This window comes from Schistocerca gregaria, chromosome 6 (genome assembly GCF_023897955.1).
Source record: "Schistocerca gregaria isolate iqSchGreg1 chromosome 6, iqSchGreg1.2, whole genome shotgun sequence".
Lineage (NCBI taxonomy): Eukaryota > Metazoa > Arthropoda > Insecta > Orthoptera > Acrididae > Schistocerca > Schistocerca gregaria.
Genome location: NC_064925.1, coordinates 391,107,166 through 391,134,494, shown reverse-complemented (window position 1 = coordinate 391,134,494; position 27,329 = coordinate 391,107,166). Strand labels below are relative to the sequence as shown.

At 41.2% G+C, this 27,329-nt stretch overlaps 1 protein-coding gene across 2 annotated transcripts in view; it reads left to right on the top strand.

The window, feature by feature from the left end:
* LOC126278153 (endoplasmic reticulum lectin 1) overlaps positions 1-26,979 on the top strand; it is an 89,543-nt gene extending 62,564 nt beyond the window's left edge. Inside the window, exons 6-10 of one of the 2 annotated variants that reach the window (XM_049978052.1) lie at positions 2,728-2,848; positions 11,546-11,599; positions 16,289-16,444; positions 24,381-24,620; positions 26,497-26,979. In XM_049978052.1, coding sequence (XP_049834009.1) covers positions 2,728-2,848; positions 11,546-11,599; positions 16,289-16,444; positions 24,381-24,620; positions 26,497-26,739 — 814 coding nt within the window. In that variant the 3' untranslated portion in view covers positions 26,740-26,979. The remainder of the gene's footprint in view (positions 1-2,727; positions 2,849-11,545; positions 11,600-16,288; positions 16,445-24,380; positions 24,621-26,496) is intronic. The other variant, XM_049978053.1, reaches the window with a different exon arrangement.
* The last annotated feature ends 350 nt before the right edge of the window (positions 26,980-27,329 follow it).

The following is a 27,329-nucleotide window of genomic DNA, read 5'->3' as shown; positions in this document are numbered from 1 at the left end:
TATTTGGGGTTTCACATCACGTTTAGTATCAGTTGATGAATCTCTCTGTTTCACTTCTGGTTACTCCCCTTCCACTCATTCTGTGCAGTATGTTTTGTGTTTGCTATTTCCTTTTTCAGTGCCGTATAATATTTTTCGAAGTCCATCAATTGCTGAGTGACAGTAGAACAGAAAGCTTTTCTGAAAAGCAAAATTGGTGAATGTTGAATATAAATTGAACCTTTTCTGACCGTATGTATCGAAATGCAGGAGTGTATGGAATTAAATTGTTGACAATAAACAGTGCAGACAAGAAGAGAAACGAAACTTCTGAAAAGTGATCCTACAGAAAAATGCTAGAGAAGATGCAGGACTGGATCGAATGAGGGGAAAGAAAGAAATTTGTGGCACAATTTGGCTAAAATGAGGGATAGGTTGATAGGATACTTCCTGATACGTTGAAGAACTGCCAATTTGGCAATCGAGGGAGTTGGAGGAGGGGGTGGTAAAAATTGTAGAGAGACCAATCCCTGATTACAGTAAATAGATTTAAGTGGATGTAGACTGCAGACGTTATGCACATATGAAGAGGCTTGTGCAGTATCAACAAGCATGGAGAGCTGTATCAAATCAGTATTTGTGTAGAAAATCACAACAACAGCAATAAACTGAAGATCTAATAAGAATTTTGCATTGAAATGTTGCAGTTTAGATATCTGACAATACTTGTGTGGAATATTATTTTCCAGCATTAGAGTACTAGAAAATGCAGATAGTTTAATGTTAGTCACCTTAGAGGGCTCCAGCAAAACATGCTGCACCTGGACAGTCTGTTGCATTTGCCATTGAGTGAAGTCATAAAACCAGCTGCAAAATTATGAAGTCAGTCTTGTAATTGTCATCAGGGAGGAGATTGTGAATAATATCTTTGAGGCATTAGGAACAAACACTAAGGTTATTTGTTATGCTGTGTAGGATCTTGAGTGTTTTGTATCGTCTTTGAATATTTCAATCAGATTTTGAAGAAGTTGGTATTGGTCCTCTGTTGTCCACCCCATCCTCCACACTTGGCCTTCGCTCCCAAATGATGTTAGGATTAGTTGTACACAGTGTCATTTTGGACTCAGAAGGTCCATTAAATCTCTCTACATAATGAACATTATTTTTTGTGTGCACATGATTTTTACAGGTGACGTAATGCTAAAACATATAAAACTCTAAGCAGATGTAAGTTTCCATAGACAACTTGGAAACAACAGGTGGCATGTTTTTCTTTCTGACATAGGTACATTCATTGCAGTTTTGTCCACTCTTGGTTTTTCTTTCTTTCTTTCTTTCTTTCTGGCTGGCAAACGGCACTTTCTCGCTGAAGCCAGATGCAGATTTACACAGTACATGGTCAGTAAACCATGGATCATATCTGAGACATGATGAACTTTGACAAGGGAATCAAATCCTTTCCAGATACATTGTTATGAAGCTTATGGCATCATTCTTTAGTGGTGGGAGGAATGTGACAACAAATAATATTTTTCACATCTGTGCTCAAGGCTGAAATATTGAAGAGTAAGGGTATAATCCTGGGGGGACATTGACCCATTTGAGAAGGGAGATGACAACATCAGTAAGAATGTCAAATGCACCACTATATGAAACTACAGTGATGAAGCATCGATAGACAACCTCGCCTTTTTATCAAGGCAAGAAAAAGAAAACATTTCTTTTTTGTGGTACCCCTCAGTCAATTGTACAAATTTAAAATTGTCTGAAACATCTTCTAAGAATGTAAAATTTCGTAAGAAAATGAAATATGAAGTGAATATACTGGTCAGATGGCTAGAAAATATTAACTGACAGCAGCTACATTGAGATGGCTGGTACAAGTGTTTCGCTATATTTGACTTCACTGGAGAAAATGCATGAATTATTTATGGAGCAGTTACAAGAAAAGTAATTAGTTGTAAGCCGTTTCTATAGCATCATATCGAAGAACAAAGATGTGGACATATGGAAAATAGATGCCAAATATTATTTCACACATCAGCATTAGGTTAAACAATGAAGACAAATTTGTGAGTAATAAACATAGTGTCAAAATGCAAGAATTATATGATTATTAACAATTTCATTTTTGTTGTATCCTTATTTTTAAATGAAGCTCACAAATAAAAACAATAAATACAAATGAAAATAATGTGAGACTTCAGTCTGAATGTTGTTTATATAATCAAAACTTTTTCTTCTTCCTTTTTTGAGTTGTTAAGCAGCTTGTACAGTTTAATTAGTAATTTTAGTTGTAGTATGGTTGCATGTTTGCTTCTATGTGTAATGTAACTTCTAAGTGACACTTGAAAATCAAGGTTATCAGAATCATTCCAAAGTTGCAAAACATTGCCTTATTGATTAGTGACTGAATTAAATCAAAAGAAAATCCACTTCAGAGAACTGTAAAATTACAGAGGCAGATTGCAAGCCCAGTACTTCCCATCAGGAGGCAAAATTTCTGTGTTGCCAATACACACACATAAAAAACAAAAAGAATATCCTAGCTTTCAGAGAGGAAAGAGAGTGAGTTTTAGAAAGGTTAGAGAGGAAAGGCAGGTTATTATTAGACTGCAGTGTAAGGGGACCAACCTTCTGTGAGGACGAGGGAAACGAAAATTATTAGCAACTGGCCATAGACATTTAAAAACACAGGCTTATTATTTGTGTTATATAGTTACTAAATGCGCTTTTGCTTTCTTACAGACCACAGCGTTCTGGAGAAAACGTCATCAATTGTCTCCCAGTGGAAGGTTCTCCCATCAAACCTAAAGACCTGATGATGCATGAAGCTGAGAGCATAAAATTTAGACACCAGAAAGTTATAGTAAGTTTGACCTAGAATCCCACTTAATGAAACACTAGATTGTGTGTTTGTTTGTTTGTTTGCTAATATGAGTGTGCCATATTTTCATTAGAGAAATGCATGATCACATTAAATCATGCACTCACCATAATTATAGCACTGCAGGCCACAACTTTTCAAGTAATTTGCTTACTTCGCTCCCCCCCCCCCCCCCCCCCCCCCTTGTGCCTTGTGTGCCCTTTCAGAATTGCATGTTTTGGTAGTAGCTCATTTAACTGGAATCACACCATGTCGAAAGAAGCATGTTGGTAGGAGGTAGTTGCAGGTTTGATGTTATAGGTATTCTCGATGTTGTGCACAATGGTTTCCTCTAGTATCTTTGTGTGTTATGCCTCTTCATTTGCTGCCTGGAGAAATAATATATGCGTTCGTAACAGGTGCAGATAGCACACATGCCAATAAAGGACTCCACATTCTAATTTGTTGAATAAGATGCCTGCATATAGCAAATTTTACCTTTATATTAGGATTATTCATGACTCTTCAATGTCCTTTTAATATTCAGCCCTCCTCAGGGAAAAAGTTGAGTGAATCTCATCTATCAATTCTCATAGATCTTTCATTTCCACCTTGTCCACATCCCACTGTACATGTTGAATTATTGTCGTATATAAGCTGAAGCGCCAAAGAAACTGGTATAGGCATGTGTGTTCAAATACAGAGATATGTAAACAGGCAATATACGGCACTGTGGCCGGCAACGCATATATAAGACAACAAGTGTCTGGGCCGGCCGAAGTGGCCGTGCGGTTCTAGGCGCTGCAGTCTGGAACTGTGAGACCGCTACGGTTGCAGATTCGAATCCTGCCTCAGGCATGGATGTGTGTGATGTCCTTAGGTTAGTTAGGTTTAACTAGTTCTAAGTTCTAGGGGACTGATGACCTTAGAAGTTGAGTCCCATGGTGCTCAGAGCCATTTTTGAACAAGTGTCTGGCACAGTTGTTAGATCAGTTACTGCTGCTACAATGGCAGGTTATCAAGATTTAAGTGGGTTTGAACATGGTGTTGTAGTCGGATGAGCGATGGGATACAGCATCTCAGAGGTAGTGATGAAGTGGGGATTTTCCCATACAAAAATTTCATGAGTGTACCATGAGCATTAGGTATGTGGTAAAACATCAAATGTCCAAAATCGCTGTGCTCGGAAAAAGAACCTGCAAGAATGGGACCAACAACAGCTGAAGAGAATCGTTCAGTGTGAGAGAAGTGCAACCCTTTTGCAATTTGATGCAGGTGTCAATGCTGGGCCATCAATTGGTGTCATCATGCAAACCATTCAACGAAACATCATCAATGTGGGTTTTTGGAGCAGGGCCTCAGGTACCATTGATGACTGCACTACACAAAACTTTACACCTTGCCTTGGCGCGTTAACACTGACATTAGATTGATGATGATTGGAAGCACGTTGCCTGGTCTGATGAGTCTCATTTCAAACTGTATCAAGCGGATGGATATGTACGGGTATGGAGATGACCTCATGAATCCATGTCAGCTTCAGGCTGGTGGAGTCTCTGTAATGGTGTGCAGTTGGAGTGATATGGGACCCCTGGTATGTCTAGATATGACTGACTGGTGACACGTGCATAAACATTCTGTCTGATCACCCACATCCATTCATGTCCATTGTGCATACCGATGGGCTTGGACTATTCCAGCAGGACAATGCAACACCCCGCATGTCGGGAATTGCTACAGAGTGGCTTCAGGAATGCTCTTCTGAGTTTAAATACTTCTGCTGGCCCCCAAATTCCCCAGACATAAACATTATTGAGCATATTTGGAAAGCCTTGCAATGTGCTTTCGAGAAGAGATCTCCATCCCTCTTACTTACGGATTTTTTGGGCAGCCCTGCAGGATTCATGGTGTCACTTCCCTCCAGCACTACTTCAGACATTAGTTGAGTCCATGCTATGTCATGTTGCGACACTTCTGCGTGTTCGCGGGGGCCCTACATGATATTAGGCAGATGTACCAGTTTCTTTGGCTTTTCAGTGTACTTTTCCTCAAGTCAGTATCCCTTTTTCTAATCACACAGGGATGAATGAGGTTTCATTGGAAAGGTTTTTTAACTGGCTTCTGACATTGCAAAGAAATTTTGCGCTAAAACTATTTGTGGAAAATTTTAAAATACGAGAGAGACTCTGCCTGTTGTACAAGTTGACCTTCTAATGAATATACTTTCTTAAATGATAAATATATTTGTCATTGTCGCCATGAATCAAAATTTACCTGTTACTACTATAGCCTAACGTGTTCACTATAGTTGAAAATATTTGCCTAGTTACGTGTCCCTTCTTATAACCTCTGATCTACGTGTGTCATAGGAACCATGACCAACATCTAGAATACAAAACACATTTTTGAACACGTGGAAATGTTTATAGAAAGATGTATCAAGTTGTGTCACAGAAACCACGATGACCAACATCTAGAATGCAAAACACATTTTTGAACACATGGAAATGTTTATAGAAAGATGTATCACAAATTCATGATTATTATTTCACGTTGTTTGGCTCATTGTTAAAGATGTTTTCATTCCAACAACTATGCTTATCTCAGTGACTACACTTGTTCCAGATACTATCATTATTTAAAGTGTGAAAGTTTCACACGAGTCCTGCAGTAGCCACCCAAAAGATCGCGGGAGGCGTACATCGGCACGGCGCGTCACGGAAGGTAGTTGCCGCAAGTAGAGTCCCGTCCACCAGAGGGCACGTGAGAATTCGGCCGCGACCTGTGCCGGCGGAACAACAACAACAACTCAGACAGCACGGGCCGTGCCCAGTCTGTTCACATTGGGCCTGTCTAGGAGACAGTTCCCGGTCTACGCTATGTTAAGTGCGACGGAAACGTGAACCGTGTTACTACACATTTGGCAACGGGTAGGGTTGTTCTTTTGCGTGTTGCGTTGTTGTTCCGGTTTCGCAGCTTATCCACGGCATGGTGGTTTTAGTGAGGGTTTTGGATGAGCAGCAGACAGAGCTCATGGCTACCATGAAACAAGTGCTTCCAGCGTTGCTCTCCACACAGTCTGGTCCAGCACCATTCCCTCCTCTCTTTCCCCCATATGACAAGATGGCGGAGGATTGGGATGCATATGAACATCGCCTTCAGCAACCTTTCCAGGCATTTCATGTTGCCGATGCGGAGGTATGTCGTGCTCTTTTCTGGTCTTTGATATCTCCCTTGCTGTACCAAGTTTTGCGGCAGCTAGCAATGTTGCAGGAACACTCGTCCTTGTCTTTTGACGCATTGTGTTCATTGCTGTCTTCATATTATTGCCGCCGCACGCATGTTGTTCGTTCGGCCCCTGATAGGGAGGTCCGGCAACGATCCCTGCATTTAGAAGATCCTTCCCTTGAGGAAGTCCTGTCCATTGCTCAATGGTATGAAGTCTCTCACGCCGCAGGTCAACAGTTTGGAAGCGTGGTGCGACGTCGTGGCAGTTCAGTGCGGCACGGCCGCGTCCACTGCATTTGGGTTGGACGATGTGCGAGCGGTGCAATCCGGCTGTTACGGCCGCTCCCACACGGTGCGTCAACAGAGTTCCATCCACCAGCCCCTGTTACTGTCCTGTGCATCATGCTATATACATCATGATCGGTCAGAGTGCCCCCAGCGTTGGGCCGTTTGTCGCAAATGTAATAAAAAAGGACACATTGCTAAAGTTTGCCGCTCAGTCTCAAAAGAATTGAAGGAAGCAGGTGCAGAGGACATGGACATTGATAATCAGGAAGTTTCATCGGGCCAGGCTCCTGACGCATCAGCACACACTCTTTATCGAGGTGTCTGTTCGGTCGCGCCGATTACAACTGCAAGTAGATACGGGCGCGGCAGTTTCTTTGTTGAATTCACAACCTTACTCCATCCTTGGGGCGACCCTGTTGGCGCCAGTTTACCGGTGTCTACGCGGTTATGGTAAACAGTTCATTCCCCTACTGGATCAATTCACTACCGACGTGACTTACAAATCAATCACTCGGCCTATTACTTTTGTTGTCAGTGATGCGAGCTCCGCTAACCTTTTTGGCTTGGATGCCTTTCTAGCTTTCAGTTTTTCTATCGCTGAAACCATACAGTTGGTCTCCAAAGACATTCCCTATCGATCATTGGAATCTTTGATCTCTGACTTCCCAGATATCTTTGAGGAGGGCATGGGGCATGTCTCAGACTTTGAAGCTCACTTAACATTGAAGGCGTCTGCTCGCCCGCATTTTCTACACACGTGGCAGATCCCCCTGGATGTCCGTCCTCATGTAAAAGAGCTCAACCGGCTGACAGCCCTCGGGGTCGTTCTTCCTATTTCTTCTAGTGAGTGGGCTTCGCCCCTCGTTATTGTCAGGAAACTCTCGGGAAAATTACGTCTATTTGGCGATTTCAAGGCCACCATTAATTCCCAATCCTTTGCCTCGTGCTGATGAATTGTTCTCCACTGTGGCAGGAGGCCAATATTTTTTGAAAATCGATCTTTCGGAGGCTTATCTTCAGATACCAATTGATGAGGACTCCAAACGGCTGGCAGTCATCAACATTCTGTTTGGCCTTTACCAATACCAGCGGTTGGCTTTTGGAATATCCAGTGTACCAGCGATATTCCAGCGTTATCTTGAGCAAGTCACGTCAACTATCCCTCATTGTATTAATTACCTGGACGACATAATTGTCACAGGCCGCAGCACGAATGAACACTTGCACAACCTTCGCACCCTCTTTCTCAAATTCAGGTCCATGGGCTTGCGTTGCAACCTGTGTAAGTCAAATTTCTTCCAACCGTCCACTGAGTATGTGGGCTACACCATCTCTCGGCACGGCATCCAGCTGCTAGGAAGTCTGGTCTAAGGTATCGTCGACCTTCCACGGCTCGCTTCGCTGAAGGAGTTATGAGCTTTTTTAGGCAAGATTGCCTATTACCACCAGTTCATTCCCAGGGCTTCCACCATCGCCTGCCCCCCTGTACCACCTTCTGTGCAAGGGTGTTCCTTTTGATTGGTCGCCTGCATGTGGGTGAGCATTTACCTCGTTGAAGGGCCTTCTCTCGTCAGCGCCTTGTTTGGCTAGTTTTGACTCCATAAGCCGTTGGTCCTGGCTACCGATGCTTTGCAGTATGGGGTGGGGGTGGTCTTGACCCATCGCAACGTGGATGGTTCCAAGCAGCCACTGGCATTTGCGTCTAAAACTCTTAGTCCCGCACAGGCTCTTTACTCCCAGGTGGAAAAAGAGGCTTTGGCCATTGTCTATGCTGTTACTAAGTTTCACCCTTTCTTGTATGACACAAAGTTTCAGTTAATCACTGACCATAAGCCATTAATATCGTTATTTGGCCCCGCCTTTCAGATTCCGGATAGGGCGGCCCACAGACTACAGCGCTGGGCCTTGTTCCTCTCTAAGTACCGTTATGACATTCATTTTTGCCCTACCAGACAGCTTGCCAACGCAGACGCTCTTTCCCGTCTTCCGTTGGGCCCAGATCCTAAGTTTGATCGAGGGGAGATTACGTGTTTTCATTTGGATGTGGCGTCCCGCCAAGCGGTTGATGGTTCAAATGGGTCATCAGTCCCGTAGAACTTAGAACTACTTAAACCTAACTAACCTAAGGACATCACATGCATCCATGCCCGAGGCAGGATTTGAACTTGCGACCGCAGCAGTCGCGCGGTTCTGGACAGCGCGCCTAGGCGGTTGATGGCTCCCTGATCACTAGTTCTTGAGTTGCCAGGGAAATGGCAGCTGACCCGGATCTCCGGAAAGTCGTTCGCCTCATTCAGCAGGGGTGGTCATCCTGACCTCCAGGCCGGGCCTCGGACCCTCTTTGTAATTATTTTGTTCTACGAGACCACCTCTCCATCTTGGAAGGAGTTCTCCTTCTGGCTATCGATGACACAGCTCCTCACATGGTTGTTCCTGCAAGTTTGCAAAAGGAAGTCCTCACATTATTACATGAGGGGCACTGGGGTGTTTCCCGTACTAAAACCTTGGCTTGCAGACATGTGTACTGGCCCAGTATTGACGAAGAAATTGAGCACTTGGTGGCCGCCTGTTCCCAGTGTGCGAGCCAACAGGCATCTCTCACGTCAGTGTTCTCTTCATGGCCGCCTGCAACCCAGGCACAGGAACGTGTTCATATCGATATTGCGGGCACGTTTCTCAATGGCTTTTGGCTCATTGTCATTGATGCTTATTCCCGATTCCCATATGTGGTTCGCTGCTCCTCAACCACTTCAGAAGTTGCAATCCAGGCACTAGCAAAAATTTTTTCTGTGGGAGGTCTGCCAGTTACCCTGGTCTCGGACAATGGACCTCAGTTTATTTCACAGACCTTCCAGGATTTTTGTAGGTGCTTCGGTATTCGGCACGTTTGCTCTCCCTCCTTTCATCCACAGTTGAATGGGCAAGCCGAGCGCATGGTGTGCACATTTGAGACGCAGATGGAAAAAGTGTGTGCACGAATTTCCTGCAGAGGGGGCGTTGATGTTTTTCCTTACGGCATACCGGACCTCACCAATGGGAGTACGCAGCCCTGCAGAGCTCCTCCACGGGTGCCAACCTAGGACTCTGCTGCACTTCCTCCGGCCTGGTCCTTGCCAGTCTTTGCAAAACGGAGTACCCAGCTTTCCACCGGGTATGTCGGTCTGGGCACGTGGGTTTGGTCGCAGTCCATGTTGGATACCGGCGGTGGTCCTGTGCCGAAATGGCCGCCGGCTCTATACCTTGCAGGTGGGGGACCAGGAGGTACATCGTCACCAAAATTAGCTACGTCCACATTTGGGCTCCCACCCTCCGACCCCCCGGGCCCCGGCTTCCCCACTGCCAGCACGTGTGTTGGTTTCTCATGGGACGCTACCGGCCCTCCCCCCTGGGACTCCGCCGCACTGCGATGGTTGTCAGCCTTGGCAGCCTCCAGTAGCTCCAGCACCGGCATCGCCATTGTTAGAGATGCCCTAGTGCGAGCCGGCCCCCCTCGCAGGCCCAGTTTCTCAGGTGGCTGGTTCACCTGTGGTCGTCCCTTCCCCATCGTCCCTGCCACTGGGTCTCGCCCGTCCCAAGGTGGACCAGGATCCGGAGTTAGACGGCTTGTCTCCCTTCCTGTCCCGGGCTCCGGTGGTGGAACGACGGGGACCTCTTTGTTTGGGTCACTTCCAGCTGTATTCAAAGGTTCCGGCTCGAGGGTTGGTCGATCCCCTCGACTGCAGCCTTCCGATGGACATGGAGGTCATCGCTCCTGCATCATGACGCTCCACCTTCCAACACAGTGGATCACAGTGGCTGCACCCCTCCCCCGAAGGAGGTGGAGGAGGAGGAGGAGGAGGAGGAGGAGTGCAGTGCAGTGCAGTGCAGTAGCTACCCGAAAGATCGCGGGAGGCGCACGTCGGCATCGGCGTGTCACGGACGGTAGTTGTCGCAAGTAGAGTCCTGTCCACCAGAGGGCACGCGAGAATTCGGCCGCAACCTCTGCCAGCGGAACAACAACTCAGGCAGCACGGACCGTGCCCTCCCGGTCTACGCTATGTGAAGTGCGACGGAAACGTGAACCGTGTTACTACAAGTCCCGTGGTGTTAAATTGTTATATGAACAGCTCCTTCAGTTATGCAACTTTCAGTAAAATGCTATGTATTAAAAATAGTTATGTGTGATGACACTGAGTGCACAATAGGCTATGTCCTGCAAACAAATAACTATACCAAGAGTTTCCTTTTCAGTCATAGGGTAGTTCTTTTCACTGTGGTTCAATAACCTACTCACAAATCCAGTTGTCCTCCAGGCTACCCCATTGTCTGTTTCACTTAGTTTGTATCAAACAATGGAAAATCCAGGATGGAATGTAACAATATTATGAAAAGGAAAGTTACCACTCACCAAATAGCGAAGATGTTGAGTCACAGTTAGGCACAACAAAAAGACTGTCACAAATAAACTTTCGGCCAGTAAGGTCTTCGTCAAAAATAGTTGGTGGGCTTGTTGGGTTGAGTAAGACCAAGCGAAGCAAATGGGGGAGAAGTAGTCGAGATTCTGGAGGAATGTGGACAGGGTGTCCTCACCCTGGATCCAGATCGCAAAGATGTCAGCAGTGAATCTGAACCAGGTGAGGTGTTTAGGATTCTGGGTGTTTAGGAAGTTTTCCTCTAGATGACCCATGAATAGGTTGGCATAGGATGGTGCCAAGCAAGTGCCCGTAACCAGATACAATGGATAAGTCTTTCAAGACAACGTCATCAATTCTGTAAGAAGAGTGCCCACTATTTATTACCCCATCATATTAGAAGTAACACTCAAAACATAGTTTGCAAAAAGTCCCCTATCAAAAAGACCTATTGTAACCCCAATCCTTACGTTAGGATGTTCATTCCTGAAATTGGATGCATATCTGACATATTTTACAATTTACAGAAACTTCCTTGTTTTCATGACTTGTTGGAATTACAGCTGAAGTAATTCTGTCATCGGCTGTATTGACATCATTTTTTAACTTCACAAACTAACTCTCTCTAATTTTTGATAGAGTATAATAAAGTTAACCCAGTTATTGTTAACATTCATTTTATTTACATTATATTAAGTTTTTAATTTTATTTTGACACTTTCTTACATCAACTTTTTTGATTTTTTGTTTATTTATTTTATTATTTTAGTGATTATTTTCGTTGTTTTAACAGGATGAAAAGCTGCAGCAACTTTATGCAGTTTTCTCCTTTGACAGAGAAGGACAGGTTGGTGTTCTTGTTAATTATTTTTACTTTCAATGATTGTTATGATGGTTTAAAAATGTTTTGCTTTTCAAAAATAAAATATGCTTATACACAAGTAACCTACAATTTTTGTGTGGTGGACCTGGGACATATCTGTAATACATATCAACCTACGAGTGTCTGCAGAAATTTATCTAGGGGGTGGGGGTTGCGGAGGGGGGGGGGGGGGGGGGCAGCCAGAATGCGAGACGTGCCACAAGAACTAAGCCAGTGTAATGATATTATTGGCTAATAACAGGGAATAACTTCTGCGAGTGTATGAAAATGTTGTTATGAATAAAGCCTCTGTACTCCAGTTTCCAGGGAGGGGAGAGGAGGCTGATGTATCTCTTTTTGCTACCCCAACTCCCCTCTCCCTGTTCTTGCAGATACTATAGTTAGCCCCACTTCCACTCTTTTTTGTACACACACACACACACACACACACACACACACACACACACAGTTCGTTGACTAGGCCTCACATGCAACGTGTAAAGTATTCTAAAAATGGATTTATGTGGCTATCTTTCAGTTGTTGCAGACACTGTGTTAGTTCATTCAATAAAATCCATTATCCCTAAGTCTAAAATTGTCAAACTTGATGTAATATAATAGTTGTGACTCAGAACAACTTATAATTATGTATTATGTTTTTTTATAATAAATGGCTGCATTGGGTCCGAGTTAGATCTGCTGCACTTTGATTTTCAAGCTTGTCTTTTGTTTAGCAGCCTCATTGTTTAGAGCTCAACACTAATTAATTTTCCATTGTTCAGATTCGGGAATGATGTTAATGTACCCAGTTATTAATTTTGTTCACTACATTTATGCCAATATTGCTATTTTGCTTATTGTGACCTAAGAGCTGGCTGATTCTCATTGTTTACCATTCCAGGTTTGGTGAATGATAACTCACACATTTGTTCTGTCCATTTATTTATGATTCGCACTTTTCTCTAGTGAAACTAATTTTCAGTAATATCTATTTGTAGATTAGTCAACATTTACTATCCATAAAGTTCTACAGATCTAATTCCATTAAAATGTAAATGTGTTGTTCTCAGGCATCTACCATCTGGTTAGGAGTATTCTGTTGATTTAGTTGCTCACATTGGACTCCATCATTGCTTTCTTTGTAATGAATTTGTTTCTATTTGCATTTTTTGCTATTTGGTGCTGCACTGATTCTAGAAATTTTGCATCTGCTGTCTGCCATCTATTTGGATAATTTGATTTTACTGTGCAGTAAATGTGCTGTAATATCCTTGTTCTTTTATTTGGTATTACATTGGTAAAATTGTGGTGATAAATTTATCTTGTGTTAGTTATTTGTTTTCGATATGTTTGAATTATTTAGGAGCAGTACACTGTTTGTATGCTGGAGAAGCATTTTCATTTTTTAACTGTATTATAAAAAGGATAGAGTGCTACTAAACACACAGTGGAGATGCTGAGTCACAGACAGGCTCAACCAAAATAGTACTATACATTTGAGTTTTTGGCTGGAGACCTCCTTCTACAGTAGAAAACACATGCACATGTTCATTCAAGCACAAAACACACACACATGACCACTGTCTCTGGTCACTGAGGCTGGACTGTGAGCAACTGTGCTTGACGGGAGACTCAATGTGTGGGTAACGGGGGTGAGGAGGAGAGTGGGGCAGGGAGGCTAGCCCCTGTCCTTCACCCACCTCTCTGTTGCCACTCCAGCATTACACAGCCTTCTGTTCCACCAACGCACCCAATAGTGTTTCTCCTCTCCTCTGCTTCCCTCCTTTTCCACTTCCTTCTCTGTCCCCCACCTCAAAACCTCCTCATTGCACCTAGCAGCCCTACCCTGTCCCCACCTTATCCCTGCATACTGCCTCAAGCAGCACTACACCCTTCCCCACCCCTTCTGTGCCATCCTTCCTCCTCCCAGCCCCAGCCTCTTCCTTAGCCTCACCACCCACAGTTGCTCACAGTCTGGCCTCAGTGGTCAGGGACAGTGGTCATGTGTCATGTATGTGTGAGTTGTGCTTGAATGTATGTGTATTTCTACTGTAGAAGAAGGCCTTTCGGCTGAAGATTCAGATTTTTAGCATTGTTTTTATTGTGCATGTGTGCACGACTCAACATCTCTTCTATATGGTGAGTAGCAATCTGTCCATTTCATAATACTGTTGTTATTCCTTTGAGGTTTTTCCATTGCTTGTTTTCTACTTTTTGATGTTTTTTAAAATATATTTTAGCAACTACAAAGTCAGTTGACTTTTTCTGGGCCACTAGGAAAAATATTTATTATTCATTTTTCATTTATTGAAGTGAGATTATATGAACGTCCTTCAGGACCACTTCCCTTAGGATCTGTAGAATTAACATTAAATATGAACATATTAATTTTTGTGTGCAGTATTTATACTGTACTTGCATTTTTTTTCTGACAAGTTTCACTTCCGTGAATATCTTTCCACTATTGGTCTATTGATTGAAGTATGCATATGGTCCAATCTACGAACACTTCATAGAACATATAAAAAATAGCTTAACACATAAGAGTTTGTGTCTCTACTGGGAACTTGGCACATTTGTTACTATTTTATCAGATGAATATTGATTTTTCATTGCCAGGTCATCAAAAGTTATTGCCTTTACTCGCATTCACTTAACCACTTCATTTTGTGAATATCAAATGTAACTCAGTATTATACTTATTCTGTGCTCAATGATTACCAAGACTTTACTGAAATACTGAGTCTGCAACAGGAATAAAATGCGATAATAGGTCTATCAAACAAAGTTTTTTCAAATGTAGCTTTGTTTGGAAGTGTGGAAATGGGTGATACTTGGGGGGGGGGGGGGGGGTAGTGAAGCGAGAAAAACATTATTAATGGTACAGCAGTAGGGGCACTGGTAGCAACAAGAAGACAGAAGAAAATTTTGACCAGTGGTGGTATGCGAGTCTCTCAATCTCAGTGCTTATCGTCATCAACATTCTCCTCTCAAACTTTGCTTGAGAGTACGATTCGAAAGACACATTACAAATGTAGTGACATTCTACATCCACATCTACATTTATACTCCGCAAGCCACCCAACTGTGTGTGGCGTAGGGCACTTTATGTGCCACTGTCATTACCTCCCTTTCCTGTTCCAGTCGCGTATGGTTCGCGGGAAGAACGACTGTCTGAAAGCCTCCGTGCGCCCTCTAATCTCTCTAATTTTACATTCGTGATCTCCTTGGGAGGTATAAGTAGGGGGAAGGAATATATCCGATACCTCATCCAGAAATGCACCCTCTCGAAACGTGGCGAGCAAGCTCACCGCGATGCAGAGCACCTCTCTTGCAGAGTCTGCCACTTGAGTTTGTTAAACATCTCCGTAACGCTATCACGGTTCCCAAATAACCCTGTGACGAAATGCGCCGCTCTTCTTTGGATCTTCTCTATCTCCTCCGTCAACCCGATCTGGTACGGATCCCACACTGATGAACAATACTCAAGTATAAGTCGAACGAGTGTTTTGTAAGCCACCTCCTTTGTTGATGGACTACATTTTCTAAGGACTCTCCCAATGAATCTCAACCTGGTACCAGCCTTACCAACAATTAATTTAATATGATCATTCCACTTCAAATCGTTTAGCACGCATACTCCCAGATATTTTACAGAAGTAACTGCTACCAGTGTTTGTTCCGCTATCATATAATCATACAATAAAGGATCCTTCTTTCTATGTATTCGCAATACATTACATTTATCTATGTTAAGGGCCAGTTGCCACTCCCTGCACCAAGTGCCTATCCGCCGCAGATCTTCCTGCATTTCGCTACAATTTTCTAATGCTGCAACTTCTCTGTATACTACAGCATCATCCGCGAAAAGCCGCATGGAACTTCCGACACTATCTACTAGGTCATTTATATATATTGTGAAAAGCAATGGTCCCATAACACTCCCCTGTGGCACGCCAGAGGTTACTTTAATGTCTGTAGACGTCTCTCCATTGATAACAACATGCTGTGTTCTGTTTGCTAAAAACTCTTCAATCCAGCCACACAGCTGGTCTGTTATTGTGTAGGCTCTTACTTTGTTTATCAGGTGACAGTGCGGAACTGTATCGAACGCCTTCCGGAAGTCAAGGAAAATAGCATCTACCTGGGAGCCTGTATCTAATATTTTCTGGGTCTCATGAACAAATAAAGCGAGTTGGGTCTCACGCGATCACTGTTTCCGGAACCCATGTTAATTCCTACAGAGTAGATTCTGGGTTTTCAGAAACGACATGATACACGAGCAAAAAACATGTTCTAAAATTCTACAACAGATTGACGTCAGAGATATAGGTCTATAGTTTTGTGCATCTGCTCGACGACCCTTCTTGAAGACTGGGACTACCTGTGCTCTTTTCCAATAATTTGGAACCTTCTGTTCCTCTACAGACTTGCGGTACACGGCTGTTAGAAGGGGGGCAAGTTCTTATTATGCTACTTCACCAATATCCTATTTAGTTATTGTTTAAGACTGCTGTATCTTCCATGATACGAAAGGTGGAAGATAGCAAAATGTCGTGGCCATGGTTTTCTTGAGTTATTCAGTGCCCCCACATATAACAGTCGTGTCCTTTGTGTAGCACACATTACATAACAGATTTTCATTGTGTCTTTGTTATTGTTGTTGTTTTACAGGATGGAGAAACAAGAGTCCGTGTTGAAATACATCCAATGGATATGTCAATCGACGAACTGGAAGCACCAGCAAGCCCACAGCCTCCTGAACCACAAGTGTCTAGAGATACGTCACCAGTGATGAATTTTTTGGCAGGGAAGGACTGTCTTACTGGGGTTTGTACCACTCTCTCAGAGTAAATTTTATCAAAAACCTGTTTTGTTACAGGTAGCTTTAAAACTGAATTATGAAACTTGGTAGGGGTTGTTTACTTCCATGATCCTATAATGAAGCAGTGAAAGATAATTACCAATTGTTTCAGTGTAAATTATTCATATGGTTTTGATGTGATGCTGGAATGTCCTGAGTGGAGAACCAGTAAGTGATAATGTAAAGGTAACCCACTCACTGTGTTGTTGAGGCACAGACCGTCAACAGACACACAAATGATATTGAAATTGTTGCTGAGCTTTTGATCAGTGTCCCTCAGAGCTAACTGATACAAACTACTAATATAAACTCCATCCATTATCAGTAGATGTAGTAGTGATGAAGTTTTAACTATCACCTAAAAAGAGTAAAGTTATTTAATTAATTATTATTTGTTTGCAGGTAGACGTTCGCAGTCTGCTACACATTGAAATCCCCATGCCACAGTACCGTAGCGCACCAGTAGAGGAGCGAAAATAACATAGTGCAGTCCATTGATGAAGTGCAGATGGGCTTTCCCATTTTATTTTCTCTTCTTCACCACTGTGCTATGGTACTGTGGCTCAGGGATTTCAGCGTGTAGCAAGATTACAGACATGTACCTCCAGAGAATTAGGGAAAGTTGGGAGAGTACAGGAAAAGAGACCGTTACATTTTTTGTTCTGAACAGTGTTGCTGCGTGTCAAGAAGTGGTCAAAATAGTTTATATACATCATCATCATTGTCTGCGATCTTGCGTGCACTGGAGCAGATGAGACATTCTTCCTCTCCTAAATTTCTTGTCTGTTCCGATTCACTCAGTGCCCTTCACTCATTACAATGTTTGTATCCGGCAGACAAAATAGTCCAGACCATCCAGGATGCCCTCCTCCGACTACAGCAACTGGGGAAGGTTGAAGCTTTCTGCTGGGTTCTGGGGCATGTCGGCATTGCTGGGAATGAAAGGGCAGATCTCGCAGCCAAGGAAGCGTGTCTTGATCCACAAGTATCTCAGTGTGCTATCCCCTTGCACGCACTCACCTCGCTGTTGAGCTTACGAGTCATGCGTCGGTGGGAGGATGAGTGGCTGGAAGTGACTGACAATAAGCTCCGTATAGTCAAGCCCACAACGAGTGTGTGGTGTACTTCCTTTCTGCCCCATTGACAGGACGAGGTTCTCCTCACTCGGCTTCAAATAGGCCAGAGCTGTATGACGCATGGCTTCCTGCTCCGGCAAGAGGACCCTCCAATGTGTGATGCTTGCGGCATCCAGGTCACTGTGCGCCACATTTTATTGGATTGCGTTTTATTTTCTGACAAGTGGGCCGCGGCTGACTTGCCAGCAGACCTGCCATCTCTTTTAGGCAACACTCGGGCGAATGCGGTTAAAGTTTTAAAGTTCTGTGCCATGTCAAATGTTTTTAACAAGATTTTAATTTTTAATTAATTAATTAATGTGACAAGCTCGCCCATATTTTATGTAAGTGGCCAGCCAATGACAATTTCCTGTGGCATTCTTGTTGCTATGTTTCCCTTTCCTTAGGTTTTACTTTCTTATGTAGCATTTTCCTTCTTTTCCTGCTTTCTTTGAGTGTGTGCTTCAGTTTTATTAGGTCTGTCCACATTCGTTCCTTTTAATGTGTGTCAGGGCACTGATGACCTCGACATTGAGCGCCCATAAGCCCCAACACACCACCACCATTATCAGTGAGTTGGACTGAGACATCTTGTTTCATTATTATTATTATTATTATTATTATTATTATTATTATTAATTGTGAATGAGCCCATTAGAACTAAGTAAAGTACTTAGTGGCATGCATTTGCCTTTCTTTGTGCCCGTACTTCTTTCATTCTTTTGCTGTGGACTTCTTTTCTTTCTTGAGACCACATTGTTCCAGTCTTCATCTTTGGTTTCTCCTCTTGGTCAACTTGCCACTTGTGAATTTTGGATCTGAAGATTTCCCTGTCTTGGGTATCCTCTGGTGTAATTCCTGCTAGTTTCAGATCTGTTTTAATTTCTCCAATCCATTTCATTGGGTCTGTTTTAGATTTACTGCTGTTTTCATAGAATTCAGTTATTTGCTTTGTATGTCTGTCCAGATTCATTCTTTTGATGATGTGTCCATAGAACCTTAATCTGTGTTTTCTAATGTCACTGTGAATATTAGAGTATTGTTTTATTTCCTGTTTGCCTCTGAGCCAATACTGTTCATGTACAAGTTTTGGGCCTAATATTTTTCTTATGATCTTCCGTTCCTTTTTCTGGATGTTTTATATGTCTGTTTTCCTGTTTAAAGTTAGTGTCTCTGAACCATATAGACATTCTGGTATTATGGCCGTATTGTAATGCCGTAGTTTTGTGTGCTTGGAGACACACTTTTTTACTGTAGATATTTTGACTGAGTCCATAAGCAGTGTCCAGCTTTTGGCATCTGAGTTCGTTGGCTTTTGTTTCTATTCCATTTTCCTGAATCGTTTGTGGGACTCATTTAATTTTGCCATATTTTGCCCCCATGAATTTTGGTGCTTGGTTGTTGCAAGTCATATATTCTGTCTTTTCATAAGACACTTGCAGGCCGACTTTTTGCGCAGTTTCTTTCAGAAGTTCAATCTGTTTTTTGGCTGTTGAAACATCGTGAGCTAAGATGACTAGATCACCTGCAAATGCTACTGTTAATTTTCCTCTGCCAAGAGTAATTGGTTGGTCAATCTTGATGACTGATTTCAGTTTGCACCATTCTTGTATCACATTTTCAAGGACGCAGTTGAATATTTGACCTGCAAATGTTGTTCCTTGTTGTTTCTTTCGGTTTGGTAGTTTCGTCTATGAACCACAAATGCCACCATGGTGTTCAGTAGAGAAAACTGGCCACACTACTCAGGAAAAGAACAATTTGACAGGGAAGTGCTGAACGTATCATCGTAAATTTACAATTAGGTTTTTCGGGAACAGATTCAAATAGAAGAGACTGTGGTATTGCGATATAGACTTTGGAACAAAGTAATAATATTTCTTAGTGTTAAGGACTTGTAGTTTAAAAAATGTGTTTGTCAACATATCAGTTGTGTACATAATAATGAGAACTTCCTAGCATTTCTGACTAGGACTTTGCATCCTTTGAATTTTGCAGGCTATAATGTTCAACATATTGCCCAAGGAGAAGTTAAGCTTCTCCCACCATATTTTATGATTTAATAACAAGCGAGGATTGTGGCTGGGCAAAATTCGTCAAAAGTCCGATATTTTACACATGTAAACCCCTGTCATTTTCAAGGCAGGAATTGGATAAGGCCCTAAAATGACAGTAACTGTTACTTGTCAAGATATCAGTCTTTTTTTGATGTTATTAGTCATCATTCCCTGGAGTTATTCACAGATGATGGTTAATTGTTTGCTTGTTCAATGGATTATAAATCCAGTTTCTCACTGTAATGTCGAACGAGTTAGTTTACATTCACAATGCCCGTTAACCTTGAAAAATATGACAACTTACTGACCCTTTTTACGATAGTCACACACAATCCTTCTACACATTTTTAAAAATTCTATTGAGTAGCAACAGTTGTCAAGCAAATATAATGATTTCGGTTTGTGCTTGAAGTTAATTCTGTTGTGTATTAAATTTTTACTTACAATACAGTTGACATCGCAATAAATGATAGTTGTTGCAAGCAGTCTCAGTGATCTTGTCGTGTTGAGAAAAATTATACTTCACGTCCTCATATAACTCTATCAGCTGTTCTCGCCCCCTGATGTCACTCGGATTAAATCTGTGGAGCACTTTCTCTCGTGACGACTGAATGAAATTGGTTTTAAAATTTACTATTCCCCTCAGAGATTTGAATGTATAATATGATGTACCATAGGCAAATGAGCCTGACAGTTGTCCACAGCAATGCAGTTTGGCAACATGGACTTTGTTTGTCCGCCCCCTGCTGCCGTGAATGCGCAGTTCTCATCCCTTCGCTGCTCTGCCTCTATGCACAGAAGCGCTGTCTTATGTCATGCAAGCTATAATGATTTCTGCTGGTAATTGTTTACTTGTTGATTTTCAGGAAGTGATAGAATGCCCTTCTCTGCCTTCAGCTTTCAAGCATGCATTACCGTCCTTTCTGATACTTCAAAACATGTTGCTGTTTCTCTGATTGTCCACGTTACAGGAGCTAAGGTTAAAATTTGTGTTTGTTTTGTATGATTAGATTTCTGCATCCTGTCCTCCAATTCAATCAGCAAATGTGCATAGTCAGCAGAGCCTCCACATTGTGTACTTTTACTGGCTTATTGAATTAACTGATTTACACACATAGCGTTTGGAATTTGATTTTCACTTACACTCTGTGGCCTTTGAATTTTCTGCTTCAAGTACTGAGGCGTATCTCGGGTGCTTATAGTTTGTTTCAGAGGTGAAATACCAACTGATAATAATATAGTATTTAACTCTTCAGTTGGTATAAAGTCATCGTCAGACTGCAATGATGATGCTGATAAAATGTCTTCCAAATATTTGTAACAATGAAAACAATCGATATATTCATGTAATGCAGTCTTGCAAATGACCTGGTTTTATATTATGTACAAGCTGCTGCTTCTTCAGAGCACAAGCCTTATGTGCTGTTTCAGTATCAACTGTCCGAATTCGTGTCTTCACATTCTGACTCTTTTGTTTCCCAAGGGATTAGAGCACTTTTTGTAAACTCTCACATTTAGTCACCAAGAGAGCTTCATGGTGTAGACAAACTTGGGATGTATTGTCTAGCTTTGCTTAAGAAACTTGGACTTGTTTGCACTCACTAAAATCTGTGGACAATTTCAATCCAGAATCGTCGTCCCCCCACCCGCCCTCCCACTTTGTGGAAAATTACATGACCCCTGATGCTTCAGCTCCTTGCCCAGTTGAGCAGGAAGGCAAGCTGCTCCTTTCTGTGTCCATTTTTACTTAATCACAAAAACATTATTGCAGAATACTATTGGCTAAGATTGCAGTTGAGTGAAGTTGTGCACGTTGTGTAACACCAGAATAAAACCGTCAGCAAAAATACAAGTATATAGCTATGCAAATAATAACCACAAGTAGTATTATTACAAACATTTATCGGATTATAAGCCTCGCATGGTCTTATGAAGTACATAAGAATTACACTCAGTCAAAAGAACCCACTCACTATGCTGTGAAGAACACAACAGTAAAATGGAGATCCTTTGAATAAGGCTCCGCAAGAGTGAAGTAAACAACTAAGTGTAGCTGATTGCTAAAGTAATTATTGATATTTGATTTTCTATGTAATGTTTACCTTGTGATATTTTCCACATGAAATTAGTTAAATAGTTACTGTTTGTTTATTTTTATAAAGCTGCTGAAGTACAATCGTACTGTTAAACTCCTGGTTGTTTAACAGACTAATTTCATGTAAGAAAGGCACCAGTTACACATTTTAGAGAATGGTGATTAAAATCATTTCTATTGAATTCCGTAATCCATTTCAATTTTTATAACGAGTCCTGTTGAGCTGAATGCTGTAGAGATGTTTAAAAATACAAAAAACACTACTTATTTGCAGTTTTTCAGACTCAAACTCATTTTGTAGTCACCAGAACTTTTGGCATTATCTTCCACAGAGAGTACCAAACAATTGTGGAACATAATCAAAGATGTCAGATTTAATTTAAAAACCAACAGAATATGGGCCCATTTTCAATGCACCTCCACTTTGTCCCCTTTTTTTATGCATGCATTGCAAAACCAAATATAGTGATGTGGGTAGTTTAGAACATGATATTCCAAATGAAAAAGGTTTAAAGGAGTTTGCAGATGACTTTTTTGTTAAAGTGGATCAAAAATAGCCATTTTTGGCACTATTAGAAAAATCATTAACTTTGCCCATAATTTGTAGACTATTGGAAAGCACTAGGAGGATAAAACTGTATGTACTAAAACCATACATTGGTAAGGTATTACGTGTAAAATTTCAGTTTTATTCTACCATTACTTTTGGAGATATAGAAAGCGAAACGACAATCCCCCTCCCCATCTGGCATCCTTCTTTCAGCCGACTGCTTCACATTGTTATTTTTTGGGGCCTTATATGTTTGCATCGCAAAACCAAATACAGTTGTTTAGCTGGTTTAGAACATGGGCTTTCTAATGAAAGTGGTTTAAAAACGTTTGCAGAAAACTCTCTCTGTCTCTCTTTTTCCCCCTCCCTAAGAGTTGGCCAAAAATAGCCATTTTTGGCATGTTTAGGAAAGTCATCAACTTTGTCCTTAGTTTGTAGACTATTGGAAAGCAGTAGGGGAATGAAATTTTATATTCTAAAATCTTTTGTTGGTAAATTATAAGTGCAAAGTTTTAGATTTATCCCACTGCTACGTCCAGAGGTATAAAAAGCTAAACTTCTCAAGAAATCTTTTTATTATGCCACTTAAGAGAGCACATAAAGTTGTACAAGTTGATGGCCTGGTTTTGTTTCTTTCATGAAAATATTGGCGGAGATATTGTGTTGAAAATTTGTGTGTCCGCTGTTGGTAGCTGCAATATTAGATAAATGAATTTGTTCCATAGACCCAAAAAATAAGATGATTATCGTGTAGTCAGACAAATGAATAAATCTCTGCAAGTATTAGAATGGAGAAAGTAAAACTTTACCAGTGTTCATAGGGAAAATGTATGAATGATCACACAAAATTTCACCTAAAATCTGTGATGGTCGGTGTGTTACATTGACCATCTGGTTGACCTTTTGAACTTTCATAATGTTTACAGCACTGACTTAAATTATGCAGTGTAGGTTATCTAGTTCATATCACGTCTAATATTTCATAATAAGTTTATATTGAAATTTTTTAGCCTGATAGTGCGCAAAGAAAGTAGTGTATCTTGATGTAGATTAATACTCTTCACTTTTTTGTCAGTCCACATACTGAAGCAGTTGTTCTAATGTATGGAACAAGATACTTTTCTTAATGGTATTTGATATCAATATCACTGTATTCTCTTTTCATGGTGTAACACACTTTCAAAAAGTGTTTAATTTCAGTTCAAAATTACATAACTGCTTCATAATATTATGAAAAGGGAAGTTGCTACTCACCATATAGTGGAGATGCCGAGTCACAGATAGGCACAGCAAAAAGACTGTCACAAATAAAGCTTTCAGCCAGTAAGGCACCGAAACACACACACACACACGACTGCAGTCTCAGGCAACTGAAGCCATCTAGTGTGCAGACTGCAGTCGTGTGTGTGTGTGTGTGTGTGTGTGTGTGTGTGTGTGTGTGTGTGTGTGTCGTGTATTTTTTGACAAAGGCCTTACTGGTCGAAAGCTTTATTTGTGACAGTCATTTTTGTGTGCCTATCTGTGACTCAGCATCTCTGCTATATGATGAGTAGCAACTTTCCTTTTCATAATATTGTTACACTCCATCTTGGATTTTCCATTGTTTGCTTCAGAATATTGATTGATAGGAAAAGGGAATGGACAAGACATGAAAATATTTGCTCCTTTGTGTACTACCATTTGCTGAAAAACTCATTTTAATATTTTGAACTGTTTGTGAAGTAATGTAAGGTGTCGTGAGGTAGGTGACAAACTGTGTAAGTAAAAGCTTTCCTTGCCCTGATATTTACTGCTGGCATAAATATGTTTGCTATGTGCTATTTACTGGATCACAGAATTCATTTTAATTGTTCAGGTTTTTCCTTCTACAAAACCTGGGGGAGCATTCCTGTGGAGTACTTAAAGGGTTGTGTTATGAAATTCATTTGTTCTTTCCTTCGTTCTCTAAGTTTTGGTGTCTGTCTTAATTGAGAAGAGAGTTTTGACTTGTAACAGTATATTTCCAGTAACATAATTGTTAATTTAATTTCGTATTACTAATGATAACTGTAAATTACATACATTTGTCTTATGAAACCATTTCAGGGTACTGGTTGGTGGAAGTATGAGTTTTGCTATGGAGCAAGTGTGAAACAGTTTCACGAAGAAAAAGATGGTACAAAAACAGTGGTAAACCTTGGATACTTTAACAAGGAAGCACATGTGAATTGGTTGTACAGAAACCCCCACAAAAGACCAAAACCACTTGGCCAGCGAAAACATATTTCCCATTTGTATACTGGGGGAACAGTATGTGACAAAACTGGTCGTGCCCGCCAAACTGAGGTGAGATATGCATGTCTCCAGCTTGATTTTATAGCTGAAGTGTAACTCGTGGAGTTTGTGGGCTTCACAACACTTTCCTTAAATTAGTAAATTATGAGATTTTCCTTTGAAAGATGTCAATTTTATTTCACCTCATAGTGAATAATGTTTCAAAATTACGCTTTAACTCTGTTAAAGGTGTGATGAACATCAGTTAATGAAAAGAAGTGATTACAATGGATTTTTTAAGTATTCTTTTTGCATTTGGTAAATGGCATAGGAAACATTTAGATTAGCCCTCATCCTGCGGAACAAGCGAAGACTTGTGCCATTCAGTGGAGGGCTACTTACTGTTAATCATACTGATGTGTTGTAGTGGGAAGTCTAGGTTGAAATATCAGCAATCATAGAAAGGATTGATTGCTATTCACCTTAAAGATGATACATTGAATTGCAAACAGGCACAATGAAAAGATTATTATGCACTAAGCTTTCAGCTGAAGTTTTCTTCAGAAAAGAAAGGAAAATACACACACATTCCCACGAGCAAGTACACCTCGTATACATATGACTGCTATATCTGGCCAGACTGAAACTTACCCAATATGCTGAAGGTCTCGCAAAGGTCTTCACAGACAGGCATCACCCTCAGATCTGATCCTCAAACAGATTTCCCATGCCATATCCCCGCATACTCCCAATCGTCCCAGCGCCCTTGAGAACCAGCTACAAAGGAGCGCTCCCTACATCATCCAATACTACCCCGGACTGGAACAACTGATCATAACCTTCACCCAGGGTTGTGATTATGTATCATAATGTCTTGAAATGAGAGGCATCCTACCAAAGTTCCTTCCATCCTTGCTAAAGTCATATTCTGCTGCCCACTCAATCTCTGCAACATCCTAGTCCATTCCCATGACACTCCCAATTCCAGTCTATTGCCATAGGACTCATATCCCTGTGGAACACGCAAATGCAAGAGCTGCCGAATCCATTCACCCAGCACTTCATATTCCTGTTCCAAGCTCACCCAACCCCATAAGAGCAGAGCCACCTGTGAAAGCCACATGTCATTGCCAGCTCACTGCAATCTTTGCATAGCTTTGTATATTGGTATTACTACCAACCAGGTGTCCACCAGAATGAATGGCCACCAGACAGCTACCAAGAACAAAGTGCACTACTCTTCGGCATAAATGCAGCTGAACGTGACATGCTTGATTTTAATGGCTGCTTCACAACGGGGGCCATTTGGATCCTTCCCTCCACAACTACCTTTTTTGAACTATGCAGATGAGAGTTATCCTTAGAAAACATTCCCAACTCGAAAAATTATCCAGGTCTCTACCTATGATAACCTACTGTCCCCCACAACCTGCACTGCTGTGTCAATAATAGGTTTCTATTTTTCTGTCTGATATTGTAAAGTCTATTCAAATAGTTTTTACATACAAAATTGTCTCCCTCTTTTCCAAAGTAACCTTTCTACTTTTTGGATGTAAGAGACCTCAACACGTCAAACGAACTTCAACTTATCTAGGCTGCTTAGCTCAAGTGAATGAATGAATTACTTGTTTAAATAATGAACATTTACAAATTGCTTTTATAAGTGAAGCTCTGAAGATGGACTGTCTGTAATCTCTCAAACTGGTAATATATGAATAGACTTCGTGATTCCAGACTTCTAGATAAAAATCTGAAATGGACTCTCATTTTAAAAATAATACTGTGAAACATGTTAATACGTTTGCAGCAGAAGTTGTTGAAATTATGTTTAGTGAGGAAATGTACACAATTGCAACTCATCCTGCAATAAAATTGAATTTATTTTTCTCTAAATTCAAACAATGTTAAGATTGCTGTTGTACACTGAAACACATTATTTATGTTGTAGGTAAAACTAAAATGCTTAGAGAACAGTGCAAGTCCGGGAGCTGTTGCACTGTATTTACTGGAGCCAAAGACCTGTGAGTACGTGCTTGGTGTGGAGTCTCCTCTGATCTGCAGCATTCTTTCCGAAGTTGATGAGAATGGCTTAGTTGAGTTGCCTCTCGACTATACGGGAGACGGTGTTACTGTGTCAGCAGAAGATGACGACGAACTGCCTGAGCCTGGGGAACCTAAGGGAGATGAATAACACAAGTGTTTCTCCTTACTGCTGTGACCATATTCAGACTGTGATAGAAACTGTTTGAATTATTGCAATAATTGGGCAGTTATACCAAGACCATTCAGTCCAGAATTTTCAACAAACTAGTCATTCTTCTGTGTAAAAACTGGTTGTGTGACATTTTTCAATAGCTTATAAGTCTCTGATATGTGTATAAAACAAAGAAGAAAAGTATTAACAGAATATTATAAGTCCATGTGTATCATACTTGGCTTTTTATATTTTCTGCTACAAAAACTTTAAAGAAAGTGTGCATCTTGCTTGTATACACATGTTCATTTACATTAATTATAAATGTAAATGACTTACACCATCTTGTTCCAGTTTCAGTAAGGATCAGTTCATTTACATGTTATGATAGCTATGAATCTTCAGTTCAGTAAGTATGAGGCAAGTAATAATGAAGAAATACATTCAATGAAAAGAAACTTCTCTTCTCAATCTCCTCCTCGTAAGAGCTATTCTGTGAATTTAACAACGTTCCTAGTGCTTATCTGTTGTTTATAGGAGGTTTTGCACAATCGATAACCTTGTTTCGGCCTGCTCTTCTAATATCC